The 22715-nt window shown below is 49.2% G+C and overlaps 2 protein-coding genes across 2 annotated transcripts in view; both read left to right on the forward strand.

Moving 5' to 3' along the window:
- The window catches only part of LOC140374614 (uncharacterized), a 26209-nt gene extending 20153 nt beyond the window's left edge, over positions 1-6056 (forward strand). The window contains exons 13-19 of the mRNA XM_072461543.1: positions 1136-2028; positions 2419-3284; positions 3406-3576; positions 3860-4033; positions 4113-4271; positions 4361-4407; positions 4480-6056. Of these exons, the coding sequence (XP_072317644.1) occupies positions 1136-2028; positions 2419-3284; positions 3406-3576; positions 3860-4033; positions 4113-4271; positions 4361-4407; positions 4480-5018 (2849 nt within the window). The 3' untranslated portion in view covers positions 5019-6056. The remainder of the gene's footprint in view (positions 1-1135; positions 2029-2418; positions 3285-3405; positions 3577-3859; positions 4034-4112; positions 4272-4360; positions 4408-4479) is intronic.
- LOC140373685 (complement C1q tumor necrosis factor-related protein 4-like) overlaps positions 6048-22715 on the forward strand; it is a 177904-nt gene continuing 161236 nt past the window's right edge. Inside the window, exon 1 of the mRNA XM_072460307.1 lies at positions 6048-6057. The gene's annotated coding sequence lies outside the window, so the exon portion shown is untranslated. The remainder of the gene's footprint in view (positions 6058-22715) is intronic.

Below are 22715 nucleotides of genomic sequence, written 5' to 3' on the forward strand. Positions count from 1 at the left end.
GAGATGAAGTGTGGCTGCAGAGCTGGCAGCACCTGGGAACCTAACTGAACCTTAGAACCTTGGACATCAGAAGTGTAAATATGTTGTGTCGTATTTTTTCGTACTCTTTGTGAATAGCACATGGATTTGTTTATGCTTCTTCATATTTTTCGCACTGAATAAATCACAAAAACTGGATTTTGACTCGGCCATGGGATTTTTTTAAACAAGCCCACAACTTATTCACCTGCCAACAGGGAAACATAGATCTGACTCGTCTGCACATTTTCACTGCGTATCAGCTGACCTAATGGCAGCATGTAGAGGCTGAACAGAAGGGTTCCCAGGACTGACCCTTGGGGCACCCCACAGGTCAGGGGCATGTGGTCTGAGACACAAAGTACTTCCTGTCTTTCAGATAGGACCTTAACCAGTTTAGGGCGGGGCCAGTGATGCACACCCAGTCCTCTAGTCTCTGTGAGAGGATCCCATGATCGACAGTGTCAGAAGCAGCATCAGATCCAACAGAATTAAGACTGAGGCTTTGCTCGTGTCAGTGTTCTGGAGGATGTCATTTGTCACCATGACAACAGCAGTCTCAGTGTGATGAGGTCTAAAACCTGACTGAAAAACATCAAATGAGTTGTTTATTAAGAGGAAATCTGTGACTGTTGTAAACAACCTTTTCAAGGACTTTGGCCCAAAATGTCAGATTAGAGATGGGCTGGTCATGACTCAGGACTGCAGCATCGAGACTGCTCTTCTTTAGGAGAGGCTTTATGACCACTCCCCCTGACCCTTGCTCTTCTTTAGGAGAGTCTTTATGACCATGCTGTGGGTGGGGGCCACTCTTCTGTGGGTGGGGCCACTCACATGCTGAGTAAGACTGAAGGTTTCAATGACAGCATCAAGCTCTTTAGCGACTCTGTCACAAACATTATCTGCATGAACATTGAAATCACCTGTAATGACCAAACCATCAAAGTCTGTGCATATGACTGAAACATCTCAGTAAAATCATCAATAAAACGTTGGCAGTGCTGGAGAGGCTTGTATAAAACAATGAAGAGAATGGATGGAGACTGTTTTGGATAAAAGACACATACTCAAATGATAAAATCACATACATTTTCTAATGTTTCATTCTTTGGTTTAGGGGTGTTTGCTCACGTCTGCCGGTGCCAGATGAATTCCACGCTCAAAACCAAGTTCCAGGTGGTGTTTGAGGGAATTCGAGAACCAGGAAAAGCATCTCTTTTAGATGAAGTCTACACCGAGCTGCTCCTCACTGAAGGAGAAGCCTCTCAAATGAATGAAGAACATGAAGTTACACAAATCCAAATGAGACCAACCAGAACTGTCACAACCATCAGATGTTCAGACCTCTTCATCCCTGCTCCAGAGAGACCGAAGAGGAACAGAGTCGTGATGACGAAGGGCGTGGCCGGTGTTGGGAAAACCGTCCTGACTCAGAAGTTCAGTCTGGACTGGGCTGAGGGCAGAAACAACCAGGAACTGAACTTCATCTTCCCCTTCACCTTCAGAGAGCTCAATCTTTTCAGAGAAGAGACCAGTTTATATGGACTCATTGGACATTTCTTCACTCAAATGAGCCACTGCATTTGCAGGTTTGAAGAGTTTAAGTGTCTTTTCATTTTGGACGGTTTGGACGAGAGCCGTCTGCAGCTGGACTTCACCAAAACTCCGGCCGTCTCAAACGTGAGAGAGAAAACCTCCATAGAGATTCTCCTGGTGAACCTGATCAGGGGCGAACTACTTCCCTCTGCCCAAGTATGGATCACCTCTCGCCCGGCAGCAGCCAATCAGATTGCAGCCTCCTGTGTCGACATGGTGACAGAGGTCAGGGGGTTCACAAACGCACAGAAAGAGATTTACTTCAGGAAGAAATTCAGAGACAAAGAACAAGCATCTAAGGTCCTGACTCATGTGAAAGCCTCACGCAGCGTCCACAGCATGTGCTACATCCCAGTCTTCAGCTGGATCACTGCCAAAGTCATGGACCATGTCCTTCAAACTGGAGACGGCAAGGTGAGTCTCTGTTTTATGTCATTCATCTAGAGGCAGTAGTGACCAGACCTGCATGACTGAAATCAGGTCCCACAGGGATTGATACTTGGTCCACCCCAGTTTGCACACTGTTCAGTGTGAGTGGTAAATATTCAATCCTGGACCTTCTGTATCTGGAGGTTTAAACCCACACGAGCCCTGAGTCAATATTTACAGGCTCGCTCTAATAACAGAACGTACTTAGTGCCTCTGCATAATACTGCGTCGCCCTGTTACCAAGTCCGTCATACATTTCCTGCTTAAGTTTTGTTTCATGAAGGGAGTGCTTCTCACAGTTTGTAGGCCAACAGAGAGACGCTACAATACAATTACAAAGATAATGTTTAATCCTTCCATTCTTTTTCTCCACAGCTGCCTCAAACCCTGACAGAGCTGTACATCCACTTTGTGGTCGTCCAGGCCAAAATTACTAATATTAAATATAAAAATAAATCTGATACAGACCTTCACTGGACCCCAGAAGGAAAGAATACTCTCAAGATTTTATCCAAACTGGCCTTTGATCAGTTGGAGAAAGGAAACCTGATCTTCTATGAGTCTGATTTAATCGACTGTGGCATCGATCTTACAGAAGCTTCTGTGTATTCAGGAGTCTTCACACAGTGGTTTAAAGAGGAGCAAGGTCTCTACAAGGACAAAGTCTTCTCCTTTGTCCATCTGAGCGTCCAGGAGTTTCTGGCTGCTCTTCACGTTCACATCACTTTCATGGACGACCAGCTCCCAGAAAAACAGTCTCTTTGGTCTAAACTATTTCACCGCAAACCTTCTCTGATACAGTTTTACAGAACGACAGTGGACAAAGCTTTAGAGAGTCAAAATGGACATCTGGACCTGTTCCTACGATTCTTTCTTGGTTTATCTCTTGAAAGTAACCAGAGGCTCCTCAGAGGGTTAGTGAAGCCAACAGGAAGTCCAGAGTTAAACCAGGAAACAGCCAAATATTTGAAAGCCAAGTTAGAGTCAGGTCTGTCAGTGGAGAGGAACCTGACGCTGCTGCAGTGTCTGATCGAGCTGAAGGACACAAGTCTTTGTGAGGAGGTCCAGGCCTGGCTCAGCTCTGAGAAGATCCCCTCAGATCTGTCTCCTGCTCAGTGGACCGCACTGGTCTCCATCTTACTGTCCACAGAAGAACCAGAGTTTGATCTGAGCAAATACCAACAATCAGAGACGGCTCTGCTCAATCTGATGCCCATCGTCAAACAATCCACCAAAGCTCTGTACGTTTGTATTTCAGTTCAGGTTTGTTTTTCATATATGAAACTACTGAGACTTTCAAATGCCTGTACACTCCAATAAGCCTCCTTGTCTTAATGTCCTTTTGATGTTCTTCCGTCTCAGGCTGAGCGGCTGTGGTCTGACAGACAAAGCCTGTGAAGCTCTGGCCTCAGGCCTCGACTCTCAGTGCAGTCTGAGTGAGCTGGACCTCAGTAATAATCCTCTGCAAGACTCTGGGGTCCTCGTGCTGTGTGAGGGGCTGAAGAAGCCGGACTGTGCTCTGCAAACGCTCAGGTCTGTACTCTGCAAACGCTCAGGTCTGTGCTCTAAAATGCTCAGGTCTGTACTCTGCAAACGCTCAGGTCTGTGCTCTGAAACGCTCAGGTCTGTACTCTGCAAACGCTCAGGTCTGTGCTCTGAAACGCTCAGGTCTGTACTCTGCAAACGCTCAGGTCTGTGCTCTGAAATGCTCAGGTCTGTGCTCTGAAACGCTCAGGTCTGTGCTCTGAAATGCTCAGGTCTGTGCTCTTAAACACTCAGGTCTATTTCAGGCTGTAAACTCTTCTCTCTTGCTCAGGTTGATCTTCTGTGGTCTGTCCGCTCGCTCCTGTGAGGCTCTGGGGTCAGTCCTGGACTCAGAGACCAACAGTCTAAGAGAGCTGGACCTCAGCAACAATGACCTCCAGGACTCAGGGGTCCAGACTCTCTGCATCGCCCTGAAGAGCCCCCACTGTAAACTGGAGACGCTCAGGTCAGAACAAACAGCTAACAGCTTAGCTCAGCTGAGCTAACAGAGCTAACAGCTAGCTTACTTATGCTATGTTCTGCAGGCTCTCTGGTTGTCAAGTCTCTGAAAGCGGCTGTGCGTCTTTGGTCTCGGCTCTGAGCTCTGGAGGTTTAAAGGAGCTGGACTTGAGCTACAACAATCCAGGACCAACTGAAGCAAAGAAACTCACTGAGCTGTTTGATGATCCTCAGAAGAAACTCAGGTAATAACACATGGTATTCTCCATCCTCAAAAACAAAGAGCAACTATGGTTTATAGCTTTTAGTTCAAACCTTTTCATTCCTTTCACAGCTTAGATCACGGAGGAGAGGAGAGATTACGAGAAGGTTTAAGCAAATGTAAGTGTCAACGGTTCAGAAGTTCAACTTCTTCTTTGCTGAAGGTAAATACTGTATTTCTGTCTTCTGCAGATGCATGTCAGCTCATATTTGACCCAAACACTGCAAACCAAAGGATGATTTTCTCCAATAACGACAGAAGTATTTCACTGGAGCAGGAGAAGCAGTCTTACCCCGATCACGCTGAGCGGTTCCACTACTGGAAGCAGGTGTTGTGTGTGGAGGGGCTGCGAGGGCGGAGCTACTGGGAGGTGGAGTGGACTGGAGACGTCTACATCGCAGTGACCTACAAAAGCATCAAACGCAAAGGAGAAGGAGACGACAGCTGTTTGGGGAAGAACGCCCTCTCCTGGAGCTTCGGATGCACCGAAGAAACGTTTTCTGTGCTGCATGAAAACAAGAGAAGGTCTTTCAAATCAAAGCCGACAAATCGAGTGGGGGTCTACCTGGACTGGGAGGGAGGCGTCCTGTCCTTCTATGCTGTTTCTCCAGAGCAGAAGATCCACCTGCAGACGTTTAAGACCAGGTTCACTGAAGAGGTCCATCCTGCCTTCAGAATCAAGACCAAGCCATTTAACTCCTCCATCACTCTGTGTGAGCTAAAAATATAAAAACAATATCATGTGGAAGTTTGTCAAAGGAGACGAGAGGAACATCAACCACACCTGTGCAACATCAGTCAAACTAAATACATTCACCACGCCCGCCAAAACACCTCCAGCACTTCCTTAACCCCTTCACAATAAAATATGCGTATGTGTGTGAGACATAAATAATACAGGTCCCCCCCGAACACACAAAATGACAAATAGAATGAAAGTTAACAGTAACGTTTAGGAACCGTAATAGTCCTACACCTTCCACTGCACCTGACCACAACAGAGGGTCAGACTGGCCTAGGCAAACTATCCTTGGTAATGACGGAGGCAGGAGGATGGCCAGGGCGAGCAGGGGGACGGCCAGGGCGAGCAGGGGGCCCGCCACAGCGAGCAGGGAGGGCCAACTGCACATCATTATCTTTAAGCACAAGGGCCGGTTTCGGTCCACTGAAACCCGCTCGTGACAAGTCCCCCGCTCCAACAGGAAGGACTTTGAGAGCGCGAAAGGGGCCGTCATACAGTGTAGTGCTGTAGTGGCAAACAATGTGCATCAGGGCGGATGAAAACATACTTCGCCGACATACGACAGAGGGAGACAATGATGAGCAGAAACCGGAGCAAAAACTTCAGCTTCCCATTGACAACCTGCCCGGCTTGCCACGCTCAAGCCTACCCCCGAAGAGCCCGGAAGAAACTCCCCAGGGACCCTTAAAGTCTGTCCAAGAACCAACTCCGCAGAAGAGGAATGGAGGTCATCTTTGGGGGCCCAACACAGGCCCAACAGGACCCAGGGCAGCCTGTCCACCCAACTACTGTCCACAAGCGAGGCGCGAAGAGCAGCTTTCAAAGTGCGGTGAAAACGTTCACACAGCCCATTAGTTTGTGGGTGATATGCAGTTGTCCGGTGAAGTTTAACCCCCAAACTACCAGCCACAGCATTCCACAGCTCAGAAGTAAACTGCGGGCCCCTATCTGAGGTCATATCCAAGGGAACCCCAAAACGCCAGACCCAGGAAAAAAAGAATGCCCGTTCCACCTCAGCTGAGTCCGGTCTACCATAGTCAGTATATGCGTAAATCCTCTGGAAGGGGGAAGAAGACTGACCACATCTACATGGACATGCTCAAACCGCCTGTCAGGAATCAGGAAAGGGCCCAGGGGAGCTTTGGTGTGGCGTTGCCAAGTTTTAACATCTTTACGGAGGCCAGGCCACAAAAACTTTGCCCCCACCAGTTTAACGGAGGCCTTAACCCTCGGGTGAGACAAGGAATGAACAGCATCAAAAGTCTGTTGACGCCAGCTGACAGGAACCAAAGGCCGCGGTTTGCCTGTAGACACATCGCAGAGAAGGTTGGCACCACTGTCGTGTTTAGTAACATCGTCCCAACTCAAACTACTCTCAGCTGTACGCAGCGTTTTAATTTCTGTGTCCGTGAGCTGATCAGCTGCCATAGCGGCATAGGCCACTCCCAAATGTACCGCCCCAACTCGAGCTCGAGAGAGACAGTCGGCCACAAAAGTGTTGTATTTTTGTAGTAAATTCAGAAATGGCGGAAATCTGCCGCTGTTGCCGCGCTGACCACGGTTCAGAAACTCCTGATTACACTTCTTGCCCCGGAGTGCTTCGTACAAAGGGTGCATTATGTGGGCAGCCCGCGGAACAAAGCGGTTATAAAAGTTCACCAAAAACTCCTGCAGGAGTTTTACTGTAAATAAGAGTGTTCTATTTTGTTTTTTATTCGGTTTTACTTACTTACTAATACTACCTAGTCTTGTGCTAGCTATTTTTATTTTACTTTATTATATTATCATTATTTTATTATTATCTTATTTATATCTTTTCCTCAACGGAGTGTCTGCAGAGCCGCGGTGCACGGCCGAAACTGCCCTGTTATTTTTGTGCCGGCCGCGCGCCGCGGCTCCTGAAACTGCGTCGCTATTTGACCGCGTGGATAGGGTCAGGGTTAAGGTTAGGGTTAGGGTTAGGGTTAGGGTTAGGGTTAGGGTTAAGGTTAAGGTTAGGGTTAGGGTTAGGGTTAGGGTTAGGGTTAGGGTTAGGGTTAAGGTTAGGGTTAGGGTTAGGGTTAGGGTTAGGGTTAAGGTTAGGGTTAAGGTTAAGGTTAGGGTTAGGGTTAGGGTTAAGGGTAGGGTTAGGGTTAGGGTTAGGGTTAGGGTTAAGGTTAGGGTTAAGGTTAGGGTTAGGGTTAGGGTTAAGTTTAAGGTTAGGGTTAGTGTTAGGGTTAGGGTTAAGGTTAGGGTTAGGGTTAGGGTTACTGTTAAGGTTAGGGTTAGGGTTAAGGTTAGGGTTAGGGTTAGGGTTAGGGTTAAGGTTAGGGTTAGGGTTAAGGGTTAAGGTTAGGGTTAAGGTTAGGGTTAGGGTTAGGGTTAGGGTTAGGGTTAAGGTTAGGGTTAGGGTTAGGTTAGGGTTAAGGGTTAAGGTTAGGGTTAGGGTTAAGGGTAGGGTTAGGGTTAGGGTTAGTGTTAAGGTTAGGGTTAAGGTTAGGGTTAGGGTTAGGGTTAGGGTTAGGGTTAGGGTTAAGGTTAGGGTTAGGGTTAAGGGTTAAGGTTAGGGTTAGGGTTAGGGTTAAGGTTAGGGTTAGGGTTAGGGTTAAGGTTAGGGTTAGGGTTAGGGTTAGCCATGAGGCTATAAGGGAAGTGCAGCGGTTAGGGTTAGGGTTAGGGTTAGGGTTAGGGTTAGCCATGAGGCTATAAGGGAAGTGCAGCGGTTCCTGAAACTGCGTGGCCATTTGACCGCCCCGCAGCTCTCCAGCCACGGGCTTATCTTTTTATTTTATTTTTAATCTATTTTATTTTATTTCCCCCTCCATTCCCTATTAAGATAGAAGAGGAGTTTTTGTTACTAAGAGTTTTTTGTTTTTGTTTTTGTTCATCAGAGTTCTATTAAGAGTGTGTTTTTGAAACTTCCTATAATCTGTCTTTTCCTCCTGTTTCTACTGCAGTGGAACAACCACATTTCCCCTTGTGTGGATATTAAAGGATTATCTTATCTTATCTTATCTTATCTTACTGAACGGGGACACGGAAAAGCTGAAATCGCTTCGGTTTTAGTAGAAAGTGGAACAGCACCATGAGGCGTCACGCGGTGGCCCAGAAATTCAACCTGGGCCACCGCCTCACTGAGGCGCTGAAGCGGCAGGTGGAGGTGTGGCATGTGCTCCTCCGCTGTGGGACGGTCTGGAGAGTCCAAAAGCCGCTGAAATGTCCGTGCAGCACCTTTCAGCACAAGCGGCATCCTCAGAAACTCAAACAGGGTTAGCTGTTTGTCACCGCTGTCTTCGGCTGAGGATGAACTGGGACCTGGTGATAACCTCGCACCAGATCTACTTTTGAAAAAACTGCAGCACCCGCTAAATGCACGAAAAAATCCTGGACGCGTGGGACTGGGAATCTGTCGTTAGCGGTGGCGTTGTTGAGGACTTAGGAAGCATGTCCAAAGAGGAGGCCCAGGGGCTGTTGAAGCGGCGTACGATGCCGAGCCGCTCCATCTTTGGCTTTCACGAGCTCAGCCGCATCTAACCGGCGAGTCAAAGCAGACGAGAGGAACGGCTCAGTCTTTGCTCTTGCCGCACATGTGCAACAACAGTCAACGCCAAACCACGCCCGCCAAAACACCTCCACCACTTCCTTAGCCCCTTCACAATAAATGAATAATACATGTTCACTATAATCACATGTTCAGTGGTGGAAGAAGGACAGATACGGGAAAAGAAATACTCAACTAAAAGTAGAAAAAAAACATTAAAAAATCGACTTAAGTAAATGTATTAAAGTTACACCTTTTGTACTTTAGGTGTAAAAACGTCAAATTGATAAATGTTTTCTGTTTCCTATATTTATGTTTACTTTTCATTCCAGTTCAAACATTGAGTTCAGTAGAAAGTACAGCTCTCAAATGCTGTGAAGTAAAAAATATAAACGTTAAAACACAGATTCCCACAAGCTCTACTTAATTACTTTTACTTTTGTACTTTGTTACTTTCCACCACTGAATATGTTTAATTTATTGAGTTACTGAGAAAAAATGTCTATAAAAAAAGAAGAAATATGAACATTTAACTCTTAATGGATAATACACTGTAGTTTAGCCAAAACAGTTCATAATGTAGTTTGTTTTTGTCGTTTCATATGCTAATTAGAGCATAATTACTCTGCTAATACGTATGTGGCCCAAAATACAAATGTGGGCCACAAATATTTAAAGGTGTTTTAAAAAGGTGTGTGTGTGTGTGTGATAAACTAAATGATATATTTAGTTGTAGTGTTTAGATTTTAATCATATTCAAATTAATCATGTTATTTTATTGTTTGCGGAGAGTAAACATATAGTAATTTATATGTTCATCACATTTGCAGATAAGTGATATCAATATCTAACTTCAACTTCCTGAAGCTAGCATACGTTTAGCCTGGAAGACCTGACTCCACCAGGGCTCAGCTGCTCTCCAGCTTCAAGAGTTACTCCTGTACTCCATGTTAGCATGGATGCTAATGTAGGCGCTAATTGCTAACGCTAATAATCTGCACAAAACACGTGTTCATGTGGTGATATTTCTAACTCTGCTCTGGTGTTACAGCCCTGGTTTAACTCTGAGGCTAAGGCTAACTTTGAAGCTAACGCTAACTCTGAGGCTAAGGCTAACTTTAAGACTTGCGCTAGCTCTGAGACTAACGCTAGCTTTGAAGCTAATGCTAACTCTGAGGCTAAGGCTAACTTTGAAATTAGCACTGAGATTAATGCTAACTTTGAAGCTAACGCTAACTCTAAGGATAACGCTAATGCTGACGCGAAGGCTGACTCCGAGGCTAATGCTAAGGCTAACTCTCCCTGTGAAAATGCGTCAGCGCTAACTCCTGACTGACTTCATTGATTTGTCCTTAAAGGCGCAATGGACGATTTTTCGGCGATTTGAGAACTCAGGCGGAAGTGCACAAGCCCCTCCCCCGCGCACATGCCACTCCCCCGCGCACATGCCACTCCCCCGCGCACATGCCACTCCCCCGCGCACATGCCACTCCCCCGTGCACATGCCACTCCCCCGTGCACTTCTGCGTCAGCTCGAACTGTCTTTCTCCGTCTTCATTTTGCCCCGTACACTGAGGGAACTATATTATGATAGATCCATGCGCTTAGGCACGCGGAAACGTGGGGACGAGCCTGACGCGGCTGCAGGTGAGCGACAGGTGCGTTTTATGATTGACACGTGGCAGGACAAATGATTTATCCACGCCACGAGGAAATATGATACAAAATTTGCTGAAAAAAATCGTCCATTCCACCTTTAATAAAACTCTTCCACATTTATACTTCTGGCTCTGGATTTATCGTTTATTTAATTAACCAGGGAATTCTGACTCGCCATGAATTATACGTCTGCACTTTTATTATAAAAGAATAATACATTTATACATTTCAAAGTCTTAGTTGCAGAAATGACAACGTTTATTACAATAGACAATTGATATTTACAGTCAATTGAACATTAATGAAAAAAGTTTGAACTCGTTGGATAAATATAATTAATTCACTTTAGCTCAAAAACCTAAAACATGACTTAATGTGATCAGACTTCATGACTGAGTAACATAACATAATAATGACATAATAACATAATAATGACATAATAACATAATAATGACTTAATAATGACATAATAATGACATAATAATGACTTAATAATGACATAATAATGACTTAATAATGACTTAATGACATAATAATGACATAATAATGCATAATAATGACTTAATAATGACATAATAATGACATAATAATGACATAATAACATAATAATGACTTAATAATGACATAATAATGACATAAAAACATAATTTCAGGCTTTATTCCGGAGTAACTCTCACTTTACCATGAACTCTTGTCTTCATTAAGCTCATTATAATAAACATAATATTATTCTACATTAACAAGTTACAGCGCTGACCCGGGAATAACATCAGCTGAAAGTTAAAGCTGCAGAATGTTTAATAAGTTCATTTGAGATGATTTATTCTACACTTATGGCTCTTGAATGAAACTACTTTAATGCAAATGTTTCTAAACAACTTTCGTGTTCATCACATCGTGTTTTGTATCATCAAACTCATCCATCATTTTATTGTTGTGGTTTTTTTTATGGCTTTTTAATATATTGACTATGTATTATTATTCTCTTAATGTTCAAGCGTGTCATATTACACCTCTGTAAAAACATATTTAAAAGGATTTTACGTCTTTAATCATGTATTTCATGTCCACTGACTGTTACATAATCATTGGAATGTGGAAGATACAAAGAAATGATAATTATGAAAATGAATGATTCTAATGAGAGAATAAACTGCCTGTCTCCTTGTCTCCTTGTCTCCTTGTCTCCTTGTCTCCTTGTCTCCTTGTCTCCTTGCCTCCTTGTCTCCTTGTCTCCTTGTCTCCTTGTCTCCTTGTCTCCTTGTCTCCTTGCCTCCTTGTCTCCTTGTCTCCTTGCCTCCTTGTCTCCTTGTCTCCTTGCCTCATCCTTGTCTCCTTGTCTCCTTGTCTCCTTGCCTCCTTGCCTCCTTGTCTCCTTGTCTCCTTGCCTCCTTGCCTCCTTGTCTACTTGCCTCCTTGTCTCCTTGCCTCCTTGTCTCCTTGCCTCCTTGTCTCCTTGCCTCCTTGTCTCCTTGCCTCCTTGCCTCCTTGTCTCCTTGCCTCCTTGTCTCCTTGCCTCCTTGTCTCCTTGTCTCCTTGCCTCCTTGTCTCCTTGCCTCCTTGTCTCCTTGCCTCCTTGCCTCCTTGTCTCCTTGCCTCCTTGTCTCCTTGCCTCCTTGTGTCCTTGCCTCCTTGTCTCCTTGCCTCCTTGCCTCCTTGTCTCCTTGCCTCCTTGTCTCCTTGCCTCCTTGCCTCCTTGTCTCCTTGCCTCCTTGTCTCCTTGCCTGCTTGCCTCCTTGTCTCCTTGCCTCCTTGTCTCCTTGCCTCCTTGCCTCCTTGTCTCCTTGCCTCCTTGCCTCCTTGTCTCCTTGCCTCCTTGTCTCCTTGCCTCCTTGTCTCCTTGCCTCCTTGTCTCCTTGCCTCCTTGTCTCCTTGCCTCCTTGCCTCCTTGTCTCCTTGTCTCCTTGCCTCCTTGCGTCCTTGCCTCCTTGTCTCCTTATCTCCTTGTCTCCTTGTGTCGTGTAAACAAAGACTTATCAGACCTGTTTTTCCAGTGTCATGTGACTCAGGTTTGACACTGTGTTTACAAAGAACATTTAGAACAGAGTTTACATTTTTACATTCTCACACTGAACGATCTATGCATCAACGTAAACAAGTGTCGCGTAAAGATGTGTCGCGTAAAGAAGTGTCGCGTAAAGAAGTGTCGCGTAAAGATGTGTCGCGTAAAGAAGTGTCACGTAAAGAAGTGTGGCGTAAAGAAGTGTCACGTAAAGAAGTGTCGCGTGAAGAAGTGTCGCGTAAAGAAGTGTCGCGTGAAGAAGTGTCGCGTAAAGAAGTGTCGCGTGAAGAAGTGTCGCGTAAAGAAGTGTCGCGTAAAGAAGTGTCGCGTGAAGAAGTGTCGCGTGAAGAAGTGTCGCGTAAAGAAGTGTCGCGTGAAGAAGTGTCACGTAAAGAAGTGTCGCGTGAAGAAGTGTCGCGTGAAGAAAGAAGTGTCGCGTGAAGAAGTGTCGCGTAAAGAAGTGTCGCGTAAAGAAGTGTCGCGTAAAGAAGTGTCGCGTAAAGAAGTGTCGCGTAAAGAAGTGTCACATGAAGAAGTGTCACGTAAAGAAGTGTCGCGTGAAGAAGTGTCGCGTGAAGAAAGAAGTGTCGCGTGAAGAAGTGTCGCGTAAAGAAGTGTCGCGTGAAGAAGTGTCGCGTAAAGAAGTGTCGCGTGAAGAAGTGTCGCGTAAAGAAGTGTCGCGTAAAGAAGTGTCGCGTGAAGAAGTGTCGCGTGAAGAAGTGTCGCGTAAAGAAGTGTCGCGTGAAGAAGTGTCACGTAAAGAAGTGTCGCGTGAAGAAGTGTCGCGTGAAGAAGTGTCGCGTGAAGAAAGAAGTGTCGCGTGAAGAAGTGTCGCGTAAAGAAGTGTCGCGTAAAGAAGTGTCGCGTAAAGAAGTGTCGCGTAAAGAAGTGTCGCGTAAAGAAGTGTCACATGAAGAAGTGTCACGTAAAGATGTGTCGCGTAAAGAAGTGTCACGTAAAGAAGTGTGGCGTAAAGAAGTGTCACGTAAAGAAGTGTCGCGTGAAGAAGTGTCGCGTAAAGAAGTGTCGCGTGAAGAAGTGTCGCGTAAAGAAGTGTCGCGTGAAGAAGTGTCGCGTAAAGAAGTGTGGCGTAAAGAAGTGTCACGTAAAGAAGTGTCGCGTGAAGAAGTGTCGCGTAAAGAAGTGTCGCGTGAAGAAGTGTCGCGTAAAGAAGTGTCGCGTGAAGAAGTGTCGCGTAAAGAAGTGTCGCGTAAAGAAGTGTCGCGTGAAGAAGTGTCGCGTGAAGAAGTGTCGCGTAAAGAAGTGTCGCGTGAAGAAGTGTCACGTAAAGAAGTGTCGCGTGAAGAAGTGTCGCGTGAAGAAGTGTCGCGTGAAGAAAGAAGTGTCGCGTGAAGAAGTGTCGCGTAAAGAAGTGTCGCGTAAAGAAGTGTCGCGTAAAGAAGTGTCGCGTAAAGAAGTGTCGCGTAAAGAAGTGTCACGTAAAGAAGTGTCACGTAAAGAAGTGTCGCGTGAAGAAGTGTCGCGTAAAGAAGTGTCGCGTGAAGAAGTGTCGCGTAAAGAAGTGTCGCGTGAAGAAGTGTCGCGTAAAGAAGTGTCGCGTGAAGAAGTGTCGCGTAAAGAAGTGTCGCGTAAAGAAGTGTCGCGTGAAGAAGTGTCGCGTGAAGAAGTTTTATGTAAAGAAGTGTCGCGTAAAGAAGTGTCGCGTAAAGAAGTGTCACGTAAAGAAGTGTCGCGTGAAGAAGTGTCGCGTGAAGAAGTGTCACGTAAAGAAGTGTCACGTAAAGAAGTGTCGCGTGAAGAAGTGTCGCGTGAAGAAGTGTCGCGTGAAGAAGTGTCGCGTGAAGAAGTGTCGCGTAAAGAAGTGTCGCGTGAAGAAGTGTCGCGTGAAGAAGTGTCGCGTAAAGAAGTGTCACGTAAAGAAGTGTCGCGTAAAGAAGTGTCGCGTAAAGAAGTTTTATGTAAAGAAGTGTCGCGTAAAGAAGTGTCGCGTAAAGAAGTGTCACGTAAAGAAGTGTCACGTAAAGATGTGTCGCGTAAAGAAGTTTTATGTAAAGAAGTGTCGCGTAAAGAAGTGTCGCGTAAAGAAGTGTCGCGTAAAGAAGTGTCGCGTAAAGATGTGTCACATGAAGAAGTGTCGCGTAAAGAAGTGTCACGTGAAGAAGATACTTAACTGTAGGACATGTGTGTGAGGACATGTAGAGACCACCAACAACACTAAACCAGGACTAAACCAGGACTAAACCAGGTCTAAACCAGGACTAAACCAGGACTAAACCAGGACTAAACCAGGACTAAACCAGGTCTAAACCAGGTCTAAACCAGGACTAAACCAGGTCTAAACCAGGTCTAAACCAGGACTAAACCAGGTCTAAACCAGGACTAAACCAGGACTAAACCAGGACTAAACAAGGACTAAACCAGGACTAAACCAGGACTAAACCAGGACTAAACCAGGTCTAAACCAGGTCTAAACCAGGACTAAACCAGGACTAAACCAGGTCTTAACCAGGTCTAAACCAGGACTAAACCAGGTCTAAACCAGGACTAAACCAGGACTAAACCAGGACTAAACCGGGTCTAAACCAGGACTAAACCGGGTCTAAACCAGGTCTAAACCAGGTCTAAGCCAGGTCTAAACCAGGTCTAAACCAGGTCTAAACCAGGTCTAAACCAGGTCTGAGCTCTAATCTCTGTTGTATGTTCTTAAGGTGGTCTTGGTCCATAAAACAGAAAGTTAAACAGATTTGAGGAGGGTCTGTTAATGTCTAACTGAACACACAAACATGAACCTGGCGTTTACTCCAGACGCTGCTGAAAGTGGCACAAAAGCGGCTTCACCTCCACCTGAAAGGTGAGTCCATCGAGGGTCCCAAACACCGGACCAGCGCCCGAAACCGGGTCAAAGACAAATATATATGTTTATATGTCTTTTATCGTCTTCTACTGATCACAATGTGTACAACATGAGTCCAACTAACATATAGACATGAGTAGAATCTATCAAGTATATTTCTCCTGGTTCAGCTTTACTCCTGGTTTAGTCCTGGTTTAGTCCTGGTTTAGTCCTGGTTTAGTCCTGGTTGAGTCCTGGTTTAGTCCTGGTTTAGTCCTGGTTGAGTCCTGGTTTAGTCCTGGTTTATACCTGGTTTAGACCTGGTTTAGACCTGGTTTAGTCCTGGTTTATACCTGGTTTAGACCTGGTTTAGACCTGGTTTAGTCCTGGTTTAGACCTGCTTTAGTCCTGGTCCTGATAGCGTTACTTAAAGGCAGCATATAAAGAGTAAACAGAAGTGGTCCGAGCACTGGCCCCTGAGGCACTCCACAATAGCCTCCAGGAGGCGTGGTAACCTTCAGGAGGCGTGTAACCTTCAGGAGGTGTGGTAACCTTCAGGAGGCGTGGTAACCTTCAGGGGGCGTGGCTACCTTCAGGAGGTGTGGTGACCTTCAAGAGGCGTGGTAACCTTCAGGAGGCGTGAAACCTTCAGGAGGCGTGTAACCTTCAGGAGGCGTGTAACCTTCAGGAGGCGTGGTAACCTTCAGGAGGCGTGGTAAACTTCAGGAGGCGTGTAACCTTCAGGAGGCGTGTAACCTTCAGGAGGCGTGGTGACCTTCAAGAGGCGTGGTAACCTTCAGGAGGCGTGAAACCTTCAGGAGGCGTGTAACCTTCAGGAGGCGTGGTAACCTTCAGGAGGCGTGGTAACCTTCAGGAGGCGGGTAACCTTCAGGAGGCGTGGTAAGCTTCAGGAGGCGTGGTAACCTTCAGGAGGCGTGGTAATTTTCAGGAGGCGTGGTAACCTTCAGGAGGCGTGGTAACCTTCAGGAGGCGTGTAACCTTCAGGAGGCGTGGTGACCTTCAAGAGGCGTGGTAACCTTCAGGAGGCGTGAAACCTTCAGGAGGCGTGTAACCTTCAGGAGGCGCGGTAACCTTCAGGAGGCGTGGTAACCTTCAGGAGGCGGGTAACCTTCAGGAGGCGTGGTAACCTTCAGGAGGCGTGGTAACCTTCAGGAGGCGTGGTAACTTTCAGGAGGCGTGGTAACCTTCAGGAGGCGTGGTAACCTTTCGGAGGCATGGTAACCTTCAGGAGGCGTGGTAACCTTCAGGAGGCGTGTAACCTTCAGGAGGCGTGGTAACCTTCAGGAGGCGTGTAACCTTCAGGAGGCGTGGTAACCTTCAGGAGGCGTGAAACCTTCAGGAGGCGTGTAACCTTCAGGAGGTGTGTAACCTTCAGGAGGCGTGGTAACCTTCAGGAGGCGTGGTAACCTTCAGGAGGCGTGGTAACCTTCAGGAGGCGTGTAACCTTCAGGAGGCGTGGTAACCTTCAGGAGGCGTGGTAACCTTCAGGAGGCGTGGTAACCTTCAGGAGGCGTGGTAACCTTCAGGAGGCATGGTAGCCTTCAGGAGGTGTGTAACCTTCAGGAGGCGTGGTAACCTTCAGGAGGCATGGTAACCTTCAGGAGACGGGGTAACCTTCAGGAGGCGTGGTAACCTTCAGGAGGCGGGGTAACCTTCAGGAGGCGTGGTAACCTTCAGGAGGCGTGGTAACCTTCAGGAGGCGTGTAACCTTCAGGAGGCGTGGTAACCTTCAGGAGGCGTGTAACCTTCAGGAGGCGTGTAACCTTCAGGAGGCGTGGTAACCTTCAGGAGGCGTGGTAACCTTCAGGAGGCGTGTAACCTTCAGGAGGCGTGTAACCTTCAGGAGGCGTGGTAACCTTCAGGAGGCGTGTAACCTTCAGGAGGCGTGGTAACCTTCAGGAGGCGTGGTAACCTTCAGGAGGCGTGGTGACTTTCAGGAGGCGGGGTAACCTTCAGGAGGCGTGGTGACTTTCAGGAGGCGGGGTAACCTTCAGGAGGCGTGGTGACTTTCAGGAGGCGGGGTAACCTTCAGGAGGCGTGTAACCTTCAGGAGGCGTGGTAACCTTCAGGAGGCGTGTAACCTTCAGGAGGCGTGGTGACTTTCAGGAGGCGGGGTAACCTTCAGGAGGCGTGGTGACTTTCAGGAGGCGTGGTAACCTTCAGGAGGCGTGTAACCTTCAGGAGGCGTGGTAACCTTCAGGAGGTGTGGTAACCTTCAGGAGGCGTGGTAACCTTCAGGAGGCGTGTAACCTTCAGGAGGCGTGGTGACCTTCAGGAGGTGTGTAACCTTCAGGAGGTGTGGTAACCTTCAGGAGGCGGGGTAACCTTCAGGAGGCGTGGTAACCTTCAGGAGGCGTGTAACCTTCAGGAGGCGTGGTGACCTTCAGGAGGCGTGTAACCTTCAGGAGGCGTGTAACCTTCAGGAGGTGTGGTAACCTTCAGGAGGCGGGGTAACCTTCAGGAGGCGTGGTAACCTTCAGGAGGCGTGTAACCTTCAGGTGGCGTGTAACCTTCAGGAGGCGGGGAAACCTTCAGGAGGCGTGTAACCTTCAGGAGGCGTGGTGACCTTCAGGAGGCGTGGTAACCTTCAGGAGGCGTGGTAACCTTCAGGAGGCGTGTAACCTTCAGGAGGCGTGGTAACCTTCAGGAGGCGTGGTAACCTTCAGGAGGCGTGGTAACCTTCAGGAGGCGTGTAACCTTCAGGAGGCGTGGTAACCTTCAGGAGGCGTGGTAACCTTCAGGAGGCGTGGTAACCTTCAGGAGGCGTGTAACCTTCAGGAGGCGTGGTAACCTTCAGGAGGCGTGGTAACCTTCAGGAGGCGTGTAACCTTCAGGAGGCGTGGAAAAATTCAGGAGGTGTGGTAACCTTCAGGAGGCGGGGTAACCTTCAGGAGGCGTGGTAACCTTCAGGAGGCGTGTAACCTTCAGGAGGCGTGGTAACCTTCAGGAGGCGTGGTAACCTTCAGGAGGCGGGGTAACCTTCAGGAGGCGTGGTAACCTTCAGGAGGCGGGGTAACCTTCAGGAGGCGTGGTGACCTTCAGGAGGCGTGGTAACCTTCAGGAGGCGTAGTAACCGTCAGGAGGCGTGAAACCTTCAGGAGGCGTAGTAACCTTCAGGAGGTGTTGTAACCTTCAGGAGGCGTGGTAACCTTCAGGAGGCGTGGTAACCTTCAGGAGGCGTGGTAACCTTCAGGAGGCATGGTAGCCTTCAGGAGGTGTGTAACCTTCAGGAGGCGTGGTGACCTTCAGGAGGCATGGTAACCTTCAGGAGGCGTGGTAACCTTCAGGAGGCATGGTAACCTTCAGGAGACGGGGTAACCTTCAGGAGGCGTGGTAACCTTCAGGAGGCGGGGTAACCTTCAGGAGGCGTGGTAACCTTCAGGAGGCGTGGTAACCTTCAGGAGGCGTGTAACCTTCAGGAGGCGTGGTAACCTTCAGGAGGCGTGTAACCTTCAGGAGGCGTGTAACCTTCAGGAGGCGTGTAACCTTCAGGAGGCGTGGTAACCTTCAGGAGGCGTGGTAACCTTCAGGAGGCGTGTAACCTTCAGGAGGCGTGTAACCTTCAGGAGGCGTGGTAAACTTCAGGAGGCGTGTAACCTTCAGGAGGCGTGGTAACCTTCAGGAGGCGTGGTAACCTTCAGGAGGCGTGTAACCTTCAGGAGGCGTGGTGACTTTCAGGAGGCGTGGTAACCTTCAGGAGGCGTGTAACCTTCAGGAGGCGTGGTGACTTTCAGGAGGCGGGGTAACCTTCAGGAGGCGTGATGACTTTCAGGAGGCGGGGTAACCTTCAGGAGGCGTGGTGACTTTCAGGAGGCGGGGTAACCTTCAGGAGGCGTGTAACCTTCAGGAGGCGTGGTAACCTTCAGGAGGCGTGGTAACCTTCAGGAGGCGTGTAACCTTCAGGAGGCGTGGTAACCTTCAGGAGGTGTGGTAACCTTCAGGAGGCGTGTAACCTTCAGGAGGCGTGGTAACCTTCAGGAGGTGTGGTAACCTTCAGGAGGCGTGGTAACCTTCAGGAGGCGTGTAACATTCAGGAGGCGTGGTGACCTTCAGGAGGTGTGTAACCTTCAGGAGGTGTGGTAACCTTCAGGAGGCGGGGTAACCTTCAGGAGGCGTGGTAACCTTCAGGAGGCGTGTAACCTTCAGGAGGCGTGGTGACCTTCAGGAGGCGTGTAACCTTCAGGAGGCGTGTAACCTTCAGGAGGTGTGGTAACCTTCAGGAGGCGGGGTAACCTTCAGGAGGCGTGGTAACCTTCAGGAGGCGTGTAACCTTCAGGAGGCGTGTAACCTTCAGGAGACGGGGAAACCTTCAGGAGGCGTGTAACCTTCAGGAGGCGTGGTGACCTTCAGGAGGCGTGGTAACCTTCAGGAGGCGTGGTAACCTTCAGGAGGCGTGTAACCTTCAGGAGGCGTGGTAACCTTCAGGAGGCGTGGTAACCTTCAGGAGGCGTGGTAACCTTCAGGAGGCGTGGTAACCTTCAGGAGGCGTGGAAAAATTCAGGAGGCGTGGTAACCTTCAGGAGGCGTGGTAACCTTCAGGAGGCGTGGTAACCTTCAGGAGGCGTGTAACCTTCAGGAGGCGTGGAAAAATTCAGGAGGTGTGGTAACCTTCAGGAGGCGGGGTAACCTTCAGGAGGCGTGGTAACCTTCAGGAGGCGTGTAACCTTCAGGAGGCGTGGTAACCTTCAGGAGGCGTGGTAACCTTCAGGAGGCGGGGTAACCTTCAGGAGGCGTGGTAACCTTCAGGAGGCGGGGTAACCTTCAGGAGGCGTGGTGACCTTCAGGAGGCGTGGTAACCTTCAGGAGGCGTAGTAACCGTCAGGAGGCGTGAAACCTTCAGGAGGCGTAGTAACCTTCAGGAGGTGTTGTAACCTTCAGGAGGCGTGGTAACCTTCAGGAGGCGTGGTAACCTTCAGGAGGCGTGGTAACCTTCAGGAGGCATGGTAACCTTCAGGAGGCGTGGTAACCTTCAGGAGGCGTGGTAACCTTCAGGAGGCGGGGTAACCTTCAGGAGGCGTGGTAACCTTCAGGAGGCGTGGTAACCTTCAGGAGGCGTGTAACCTTCAGGAGGCGTGGTAACCTTCAGGAGGCGTGTAACCTTCAGGAGGCGTGTAACCTTCAGGAGGCGTGTAACCTTCAGGAGGCGTGGTAACCTTCAGGAGGCGTGGTAACCTTCAGGAGGCGTGTAACCTTCAGGAGGCGTGTAACCTTCAGGAGGCGTGGTAAACTTCAGGAGGCGTGTAACCTTCAGGAGGCGTGGTAACCTTCAGGAGGCGTGGTAACCTTCAGGAGGCGTGTAACCTTCAGGAGGCGTGGTGACTTTCAGGAGGCGTGGTAACCTTCAGGAGGCGTGTAACCTTCAGGAGGCGTGGTGACTTTCAGGAGGCGGGGTAACCTTCAGGAGGCGTGATGACTTTCAGGAGGCGGGGTAACCTTCAGGAGGCGTGGTGACTTTCAGGAGGCGGGGTAACCTTCAGGAGGCGTGTAACCTTCAGGAGGCGTGGTAACCTTCAGGAGGCGTGGTAACCTTCAGGAGGCGTGTAACCTTCAGGAGGCGTGGTAACCTTCAGGAGGTGTGGTAACCTTCAGGAGGCGTGTAACCTTCAGGAGGCGTGGTAACCTTCAGGAGGTGTGGTAACCTTCAGGAGGCGTGGTAACCTTCAGGAGGCGTGTAACATTCAGGAGGCGTGGTGACCTTCAGGAGGTGTGTAACCTTCAGGAGGTGTGGTAACCTTCAGGAGGCGGGGTAACCTTCAGGAGGCGTGGTAACCTTCAGGAGGCGTGTAACCTTCAGGAGGCGTGGTGACCTTCAGGAGGCGTGTAACCTTCAGGAGGCGTGTAACCTTCAGGAGGTGTGGTAACCTTCAGGAGGCGGGGTAACCTTCAGGAGGCGTGGTAACCTTCAGGAGGCGTGTAACCTTCAGGAGGCGTGTAACCTTCAGGAGACGGGGAAACCTTCAGGAGGCGTGTAACCTTCAGGAGGCGTGGTGACCTTCAGGAGGCGTGGTAACCTTCAGGAGGCGTGGTAACCTTCAGGAGGCGTGTAACCTTCAGGAGGCGTGGTAACCTTCAGGAGGCGTGGTAACCTTCAGGAGGCGTGGTAACCTTCAGGAGGCGTGGTAACCTTCAGGAGGCGTGTAACCTTCAGGAGGCGTGGTAACCTTCAGGAGGCGTGGTAACCTTCAGGAGGCGTGGTAACCTTCAGGAGGCGTGGTAACCTTCAGGAGGCGTGTAACCTTCAGGAGGCGTGGTAACCTTCAGGAGGTGTGGTAACCTTCAGGAGGCGGGGTAACCTTCAGGAGGCGTGGTAACCTTCAGGAGGCGTGTAACCTTCAGGAGGCGTGGTAACCTTCAGGAGGCGTGGTAACCTTCAGGAGGCGGGGTAACCTTCAGGAGGCGTGGTAACCTTCAGGAGGCGTGGTGACCTTCAGGAGGCGTGGTAACCTTCAGGAGGCGTAGTAACCTTCAGGAGGCGTGAAACCTTCAGGAGGCGTAGTAACCTTCAGGAGGTGTGGTAACCTTCAGGAGGCGTGGTAACCTTCAGGAGGCGTGGTAACCTTCAGGAGGCGTGTAACCTTCAGGAGGCGTGTAACCTTCAGGAGGCGTAGTAACCTTCAGGAGGCGTGAAACCTTCAGGAGGCGTAGTAACCTTCAGGAGGTGTGGTAACATTCAGGAGGCGTGGTAACCTTCAGGAGGCGTGGTAACCTTCAGGAGGCGTGTAACCTTCAGGAGGCGTGTAACCTTCAGGAGGCGTGTAACCTTCAGGAGGCGTGGTGACCTTCAGGAGGCGTGGTAACCTTCAGGAGGCGTGTAACCTTCAGGAGGCGTGTAACCTTCAGGAGGCGTGGTGACCTTCAGGAGGCGTGGTAACCTTCAGGAGGCGTGTAACCTTCAGGAGGCGTGTAACCTTCAGGAGGCGTAGTTACCTTCAGGAGGTGTGTAACCTTCAGGAGGCGTGTAACCTTCAGGAGGCGTGTAACCTTCAGGAGGCGTGGTAACCTTCAGGAGGCGTGTAACCTTCAGGAGGCGTGTAACCTTCAGGAGGCGTGTAACCCTCAGGAGGCGTGGTAACCTTCAGGAGGCGTGTAACCTTCAGGAGGCGTGGTGACCTTCAGGAGGCGTGGTAGCCTTCAGGAGGCGTGGTAACCTTCAGGAGGCGTGGTAACCTTCAGGAGGCGGGGTAACCTTCAGGAGGCGTGTAACCTTCAGGAGGCGTGTAACCTTCAGGAGGCGTGTAACCTTCAGGAGGCGTGGTAGCCTTCAGGAGGCGTGGTAACCTTCAGGAGGCGTGGTATCCTTCAGGAGGCGGGGTAACCTTCAGGAGGCGTGGTAACCTTCAGGAGGCGGGGTAACCTTCAGGAGGCGTGTAACCTTCAGGAGGCGTGTAACCTTCAGGAGGCGTGGTAACCTTCAGGAGGCGTGGTAATTTTCAGGAGGCGTGGTAACCTTCAGGAGGCGTGGTAACCTTCAGGAGGCGTGTAACCTTCAGGAGGCGTGGTGACCTTCAAGAGGCGTGGTAACCTTCAGGAGGCGTGAAACCTTCAGGAGGCGTGGTAACCTTCAGGAGGCGTGGTAACCTTCAGGAGGCGGGTAACCTTCAGGAGGCGTGGTAACCTTCAGGAGGCGTGGTAACCTTCAGGAGGCGTGGTAACTTTCAGGAGGCGTGGTAACCTTCAGGAGGCGTGGTA

This window comes from Eucyclogobius newberryi, unplaced genomic scaffold (assembly GCF_026437365.1).
Source record: "Eucyclogobius newberryi isolate DKJ021-1_F unplaced genomic scaffold, fEucNew1.0.hap1 SCAF_3, whole genome shotgun sequence".
NCBI lineage: Eukaryota > Metazoa > Chordata > Actinopteri > Gobiiformes > Gobiidae > Eucyclogobius > Eucyclogobius newberryi.